The sequence below is a fragment of the Dacryopinax primogenitus genome (assembly GCF_000292625.1).
Source record: "Dacryopinax primogenitus strain DJM-731 SS1 chromosome Unknown DACRYscaffold_16, whole genome shotgun sequence".
In the NCBI taxonomy this organism is placed as follows: domain Eukaryota; kingdom Fungi; phylum Basidiomycota; class Dacrymycetes; order Dacrymycetales; family Dacrymycetaceae; genus Dacryopinax; species Dacryopinax primogenitus.
The window spans coordinates 135,809-142,565 of record NW_024467213.1 but is presented as its reverse complement, the minus strand read 5'-3'; the positions used below and the strand labels follow the sequence as shown (position 1 = coordinate 142,565).

Below are 6,757 nucleotides of genomic sequence, written 5' to 3'. Positions count from 1 at the left end.
TGCACAGCCATGCACAGCAGGTCACCTGACCATCCAATCCTTCCAGCAGGTTCCAGCACATGCCAAGGTATACCAGCTACTTCCATGTCATAAAGGCTTAGTCATGTCTCTTGACCAAGCAATGAGCTGGTGCCCTGACAGCAGAATAACACACCTGCCAACTTGTGAAAGCTCATGTGTGTGGTCATTATTTGTGACCATATCTGCTAAGCCATTGTACACTTCTGCTTGGATTGTTCTTTGGTTAAATTCAATCCAACGCAGGTGTGCTTGCTCCACACAGGCCCAGGCATTGACAATGAACTGCTGGAATAGCCTTCCACAGTGGAAAAGGTGGAATGCCCATGGAAGGTTGCAGAAATGAAGGTGGTAGCAAAAATACTCCATTTCTGTGACCTTTGTTTCTTGGGACATTCCCTGGACTTCTGCATCATCTTCTTGCTCATCTTCCAGCCCATCTTCCTTGCCCTGATTGTGCTGTACAGCCTGCCCAACCTTTGGTATAGCCCAATGCCATCCATGTTCACCATTTGGGAATGCCAACACATAATGCAATGGCATATATGCAGGGTTGCCAGTGCTCATAATTGTGAGCTGTCCATCTGTGTGGTTATGTAGCACAAAGTCCCTTTGCTCATTTGTGAGTGTATTAGGGAGGACAACAGCAACTTCTTCCACAGTTGGCAAGTTATAGTGGCATTGGTCTTGCTTCAGGTCAAACTGCAGGTGTACTTCCACCACTTCATTGGGTCTTCCAGCCTCTATATTGCGCCTCTCCTGTTCCTTCAGAACCTCAAATGCATGCTGAAATTGCTCTGCATAAAAGTGTTTCTCTTGCAGGACCTCACCCAACTCCCACAGGATTTGTGGCCTAAGATTTGTGTTGTGTCATGCACATTCTATGTTGGCCACCTGTGGGTCCAGAAAGTATAGCTGATTGTATGCTGGGTGTGTCTCTCCAACTGGGTGAGCTGGTCCATAGCAATGGTAGAGTCCTCCTTGTATAGAAAAAGACTATACCTTGTGCTTGTGGAATCACATCACTTCTAGTTGTGGCAAGTGAAACAAAAGAGAGTGCATGATTATACTGCTGGATATTCTCTTTGAAGTGCCTTGCATGTTCACCATCAGAGGCCATCAGTCTTGCTAGCTCTGGTGGCACTGGCAAGAAATCAGGGAGCTGTATTTGACCATGTACACAGCATTTTGTGAATATTGGCTCTGCAATGGTCGAGTGTCCTGCATGTTCTTTAATGAAGTGTAAAGCAAGACAGAAGGCACAGGGCCTATCCATCCTGCCTAGGTAAATCACTTTGTGGTGATTGCGAGCAGCCTTTTCTGCATACTGCTGCACTTCATGTGGTTGCCATGCATGGGTGACTTGCAATGCTTGTATTGCATTTTGTGCCTCCAGTTCTCTTTGCTGCCTTTGTTCTTCCTCAATTACTTCATTCTTCCCTTGCTCATTTTGCCCTCCAAGTCCCAGATCATTTCCTTCTTGATGTGGTAGCTGGAGCTCTTCCAGCTGTGGTTCCACAAAGTCTAGATGACCAAAAGGCATTCCAAAATCATTATCCCTGCAGGCTTGCTGTGAGGCAGACTGATTTTGATGCTGTTGAGAAGCCCTTTCAGCAAGATGTTGCTGATGAGATAATGTTTGCATAGGAGGAATGAGTGATGATATAGGGACTGCATTGGCAGTAGCAAGATTTGTGGTAGCAGGTCCAAATGGCCTTTGAAGTAATGGGTCAGGTCTCTGGTGCTCCAAGTTAGCACTCTGATGGCGAAATACTGGCTGTGGAATGGGGGTGCAATCATAGGGCAAGCAGGCAAGGTGTTCACTTGGTGATGTCAAATTTTGTTCACATCTTGCATGGTCTTCACTTCTCTGTGAAGAGCAGGGTGTTGTAGGCTCTGACCTACACCAATTAAGTTCCCTTTAAGCATACCCTGCAATCCCCTTCAAATCCTGATTCACTTACATAATAATATGCTTTGTGTAACAGTTCATGTTTTTGTTTGTTTTGTTCGATAAGTGTGTGTTCTATAGTCAAATAAAATACCAATTAATTTCCGAGGGTCAACCAACATTCAACAATTATGTGAATAATTAATTATTCATGTTGTATGGGTGTGGATACTATCAATTATTGTTTTGCTTCCTTCTCCCCCACATAGTAGGAAACAGGCCCTGGCAGTGACACCCCTATCCAATCACCCTATGAGCATGATGTTTTTGGGAATCTATTCACGCGCCTCCGGAAGTGTCACAATTTTGTTTCAATTTTTTGTACATTTTTTGTACATTTTTTGTACACTTTTGTGTAGTCAGAAAATTATTAAATTTTATAATCTTGCTATTAGAAAGTGTACAGATGTGAGCTAGGGTCCGAAATCCGCGTCGCATTTTTGAGGGTCTCACCCGGGCTCCTACAATCAAGTGTACACTTTTGTACACTTTATACACTTTTGTACACTTTATACACTTTTTTGTAGTTAAGGATTTTTTAATTAATAGTTGTATTACTACTCTAATACAAAATGTACTAATTTCTGTCAGGGTCCGACATCCGCGTCTAGCACCCCCCCAAATGCCACGTGCGCTTGTCTACACCGCCACGGGGGGGTCGCTATTCATTATTAGATGAACAATGAGAGAGCAGACAAGGGCTCGCCAATTGCCTAGAACTTTGTCACCCCGCAGCGGCGGTGGTATTTGACCCTGACTCCGACGAGAAAGAATCACAGCAATATTCTCTTCCGCAGAGGTAGCAGTTCTCGATAAAAACTTTATATTCTTGGCCTTCGATTTTACAACAGACAGACCGACGAGCCATCGTATATGTAAATGGACGAGGCGTTCTTTTTCCTGTGCGAATCGGCAGCCTCTACACCCTGCCCTCAGGATCAGGCCCGAATGAGGCTATTCAGTTCAAGAGGAGTGAAACAAAGCAGTGTCTCGCATCACGTGAGACTCCGGCTATTCAACTCGGCGTGCTCACAAAGCCCGATCGTTTCTCGACATCTTATCGAGTCCTTCGGTGAAACATGCGTCAAGTGCCACGAAGGAGCTTAGTGCTGTACCACTATACGACGGGCTCAAAGGGATATAAACTGAATCTTCCTTATCTCGTTGCATCGTGTTTATGATTGCATTTATTGAGGTGGTAATAATATCTAACAAGGAGATCGATCGATCGCAGATTCTTTGTTGCAGGTATCGCGATTTACGCCAGATCAAGAGGCTGTGCTGCGGAAGCAGTCTCCAGTCCAGTGCTTCAGGTTTGAATCACTCTCTTCGTCCTCGGACGATGGATTTCCAACGAGCGCCAGTCAGTTTCTCGACTTTTGAAATGTAATCTACGGCCAAGACGACCGGTCTTCCTAAGCCTTGCATCGGCGAAGAGAAGGCGCCCATGGCTACCCGGGAGCGTGCTCCGCCAGCGGTGTGCGACATGCCCCCTCGCTTGGGGGTTTTAAAGGACGCGTGCGTGGATACCAACGTCCTCTTTGATATATTTTACTTGTTGCTCTCATATCTGCTATGCTCTATGCCACTTTCACTCAAGACAACGTGATGTTCTACCCGCAATACCAGGAAGCAACCACAAGCGGTCCTGCGAAATCCTCAACAACATCACCGGTGGTCTCTCCCACAAAGGAGCCTTTGCGGATGACGCGTGGAGATTCCCTACTGGGAGAGTCTGGTGGAATGAATCTGACCAAGATGCCGTACGATATCTTGACTCATATCTTCACGTTGGCGAACGAGGACGATTCCTGCTTGGCTACATGTTCCCCGTCTCCGACGAGTCGCCGGCCCTCCCGCTGTGGAGAAGTAGCTGTTTGCCTCTCTCACGTGAGCACTCAGTTTCGGTGCGTAGTATGAATTGCTCTATCATTCAATCTGACCGTAGTTGCACAGAGACGTTGCACTGTCTATGCCGACGCTTTGGAGGTGCATCAGCGTACAAGGTCGTGGGCGATCCGAACTGCTCCGTGCAAAATGCTTCAGCTCTCGTACGCAGACCTGTCCTGTGGACATTGATATCGACATGACTGTGACACCAAAAGACAGCCAGCGGTACATCTGTTCATTGAGACAGCGTTATGAACGGACGGACGATCTCCGCGCAGTAATGACCTTCCTACCGCCAATGAAGCACTGGCGTTCGTTCTGTTTCACAACAAAATCAGATTGGAATGTGCGGCTATTGATTACTGTCCTGGACCAGGCAGCGCCTGAATTACGCACCCTGAGTCTCTGCAGCCTAGGAACAAGCACACGCACACGAACGACGACAGAGAATGCGACAGTGTTCAACATCTTCCAAGGGCAGACACCGGCCCTTTCCAACGCATTTGTTCGAGGGATTCAGCTACCCTGTGTGCTAAACGTTCTATCCAAGTTGCAAGAGCTGAAGTTGAGCTGTGGTACCGATCATACACAGGCACACCTTGACGAGTGCCTTGACGTCATCTCCAGGAACCCGAACCTAAAGAAGCTTTCCTTCTGTGGCGACGTCGATATTCACCGGATCGATGCCTTTACTACCGATCCTAGACCGCCTATCCCGTTGCATTCTCTGGAGGAGCTTGCCATTGGCGGATTTCTTCCTGCAACACTCTCCTACGTCCTCCTTCAGCTGGATGTTCCCAATCTAACCAGTCTTACCGTTGGAAAGCTGTGGCGCAAGAACTACAACGACGCACTCAAAGCACTTACACCGGCCACCTGTCCCAATATCATCAATCTGTCACTCATCTCCTGCGTCGTGCACCCATATCTCTCGAGATTTTTACCACAGCTACCCGCCGTCCAAGGGCTCACCTTTGACCACTGGAACAATCCCCCAGACGCGATGCTCTTATCCGATGACCCCGCCCAGGTCCATCCCTGGAAGGATCTGAAGCGGTTGTGCCTTACTCGACCCTTGAATATCAACAAGCCGCTCATAGAAGCACTCCAGCGGCGGCAAGCAATGGGACTAGGGCCTTTCGAACTCCTGCTCGAGGTTGATGACCTGTCATTGTCGTGCCTGGATCCTATGATCACGATGCAAATTCGAGAACTAACAAACCTGCAGTTCACGACGGCTGGCGAGTATGAGCAGGGGAACCCACATGAAGAAGATCCGTATGATATGAGGGCTTGGTGAGGTGAGGCGAATGCTCCAAGAACGATACACTTATTAGAACTGTAGATTTACTATCCTCCTTATCTACCGCATTGGCTTATGTGACCTCCAGGTTTCGGGGTCTGGTGCACATGATTCGTTCGCACGCAGACTGAGATATTCACAGATCACACGACATTTTCATTTCGTAATTATCTTCACGTAGTCACCCATCATACCTATCCTCTTCTCGGCTCGCTGAGCTGCTCTTCTCACTCTTCTCCCAATGGATATATGAAAAGGGAATGCGTTTTGATGCGGTTACTCGAAAGGGAAAGATGAGAGAGAATATGAAGGAATATGGTGCATCACAGAAGAGGCATGAACAAGGAACATGAAAAGCAGGAAATGAGACGGAGAGGAAAGGAGAGACCGGGACACAAGCCTGATTTAATATGACAGGCAGAACAGAATGATGGATGAAACAAACGACACAAGGCGCACAGAGTCACATGAATCAATATGTGAGGGTTGTGTGCTCTTTTACGCAGGAGTAGACTATGGGACTCGTCCGTGGAGGGTTTACTTGATTGCGGGAGTCTAAGCTCGTCACAGGCTTTGAGTTCTATGCTTTGAGAGCACGTAAGGACATGGGTAGATGAAGACAGGTGCCAGTTGGGGATGCTCGTGAGGATGACATGAAAGTGATCTGCACACTGGTCAGCAAAGGAATTCGGAGAAGCAGCGCACGCACCTGATACAGCATATATGCGCGTGCGGAGTTAGGACATCAACTCGATGCCTTTCTTCTCGCCTTCTTCCTCAGGCACGCTCAGGGTCGTCGCTGCACTCCCCGAGGCCGTCTCCGACCCAGGCGCAGTATTAGTGGCCGTAGTCACGCCGTCCGCTTCCCCATTAACGGGCCCAATGCCGGGAATCGGAGGGCCAGAAGCAGGCTGACCCGGCTGCCTCGGTGTACGATGCATGACAAACTGTTGCCACAGGCCGTTGGCGAGACGGACACGCTCTCCCCGAACTTCGACCAGCGAGCTCAGCTCCATCGTCTCCCGTACCAGAGCGTAGTCGTTTGTCAACGTCCGCATCCTGTTGAAAGAAGCGACAACGTTTATATCGACCCAGCCATCGTTGTCCATCTGCGCGCATGATGCATGATCAGTTTAGCTGCTCTTTGGAAACGCGTGCCTACTCACCTGATTACGGAGGAAGACATCGTTCACGAGATTATGCAAGCTGAAGTAGTACTCCACCTGACCAAGCAGATAATACCTCAACATATCGAGTGGGAACGAGAGCTGCGTCACAGGCGTCGGGATCGGTACGCCAGGCATCATACCATTACCAGGGAAAGGCATGCCGTTCGGTTGGGGGGGGATCGCCGGGGGGTAGGGCTGGGCGTAGGGAGGGACGAACGGGGGTGGGGGCATGTATCCTGGAGGAGGGAGCATCCACGGTGGTGGTGGAGGGCCGGCGTATCCGGGCAGGGGGATGTCCATCCCCTGCACCTGCATGGGCGGGCCAGGTGGGGGGAGGTAAGACTCCGGGTCGGCAGGGTCGTAGGGCATATACGCGCCAGGAGGGGGCATAGGCTGAGGATGGGGATGGGGAGGGGGAGGAGGTGG

General features: G+C 49.2%; 2 protein-coding genes across 2 annotated transcripts in view; one reads left to right on the top strand and one right to left on the bottom strand.

The window, feature by feature from the left end:
- Positions 1-3,365: 3,365 nt before the first annotated feature.
- On the top strand, positions 3,366-5,159 carry DACRYDRAFT_117985 (uncharacterized protein; the record flags this gene model as incomplete). The annotated part of the gene is made up of 2 exons (XM_040770506.1): positions 3,366-3,876; positions 3,926-5,159. Exons 1-2 carry the CDS (start codon positions 3,545-3,547, stop codon positions 5,157-5,159), a joined length of 1,566 nt encoding a protein of 521 aa, XP_040626117.1. The 5' UTR covers positions 3,366-3,544.
- A 402-nt stretch (positions 5,160-5,561) lies between these two features.
- The window catches only part of DACRYDRAFT_117984 (winged helix DNA-binding domain-containing protein), a 1,987-nt gene continuing 791 nt past the window's right edge, over positions 5,562-6,757 (bottom strand). The window contains exons 2-4 of the mRNA XM_040770505.1: positions 6,329-6,757; positions 5,872-6,271; positions 5,562-5,826 (exon numbers count right to left, since the gene is read on the bottom strand). Coding sequence (XP_040626116.1) covers positions 5,900-6,271; positions 6,329-6,721 — 765 coding nt within the window. The 5' untranslated portion in view covers positions 6,722-6,757 and the 3' untranslated portion in view covers positions 5,562-5,826; positions 5,872-5,899. The remainder of the gene's footprint in view (positions 5,827-5,871; positions 6,272-6,328) is intronic.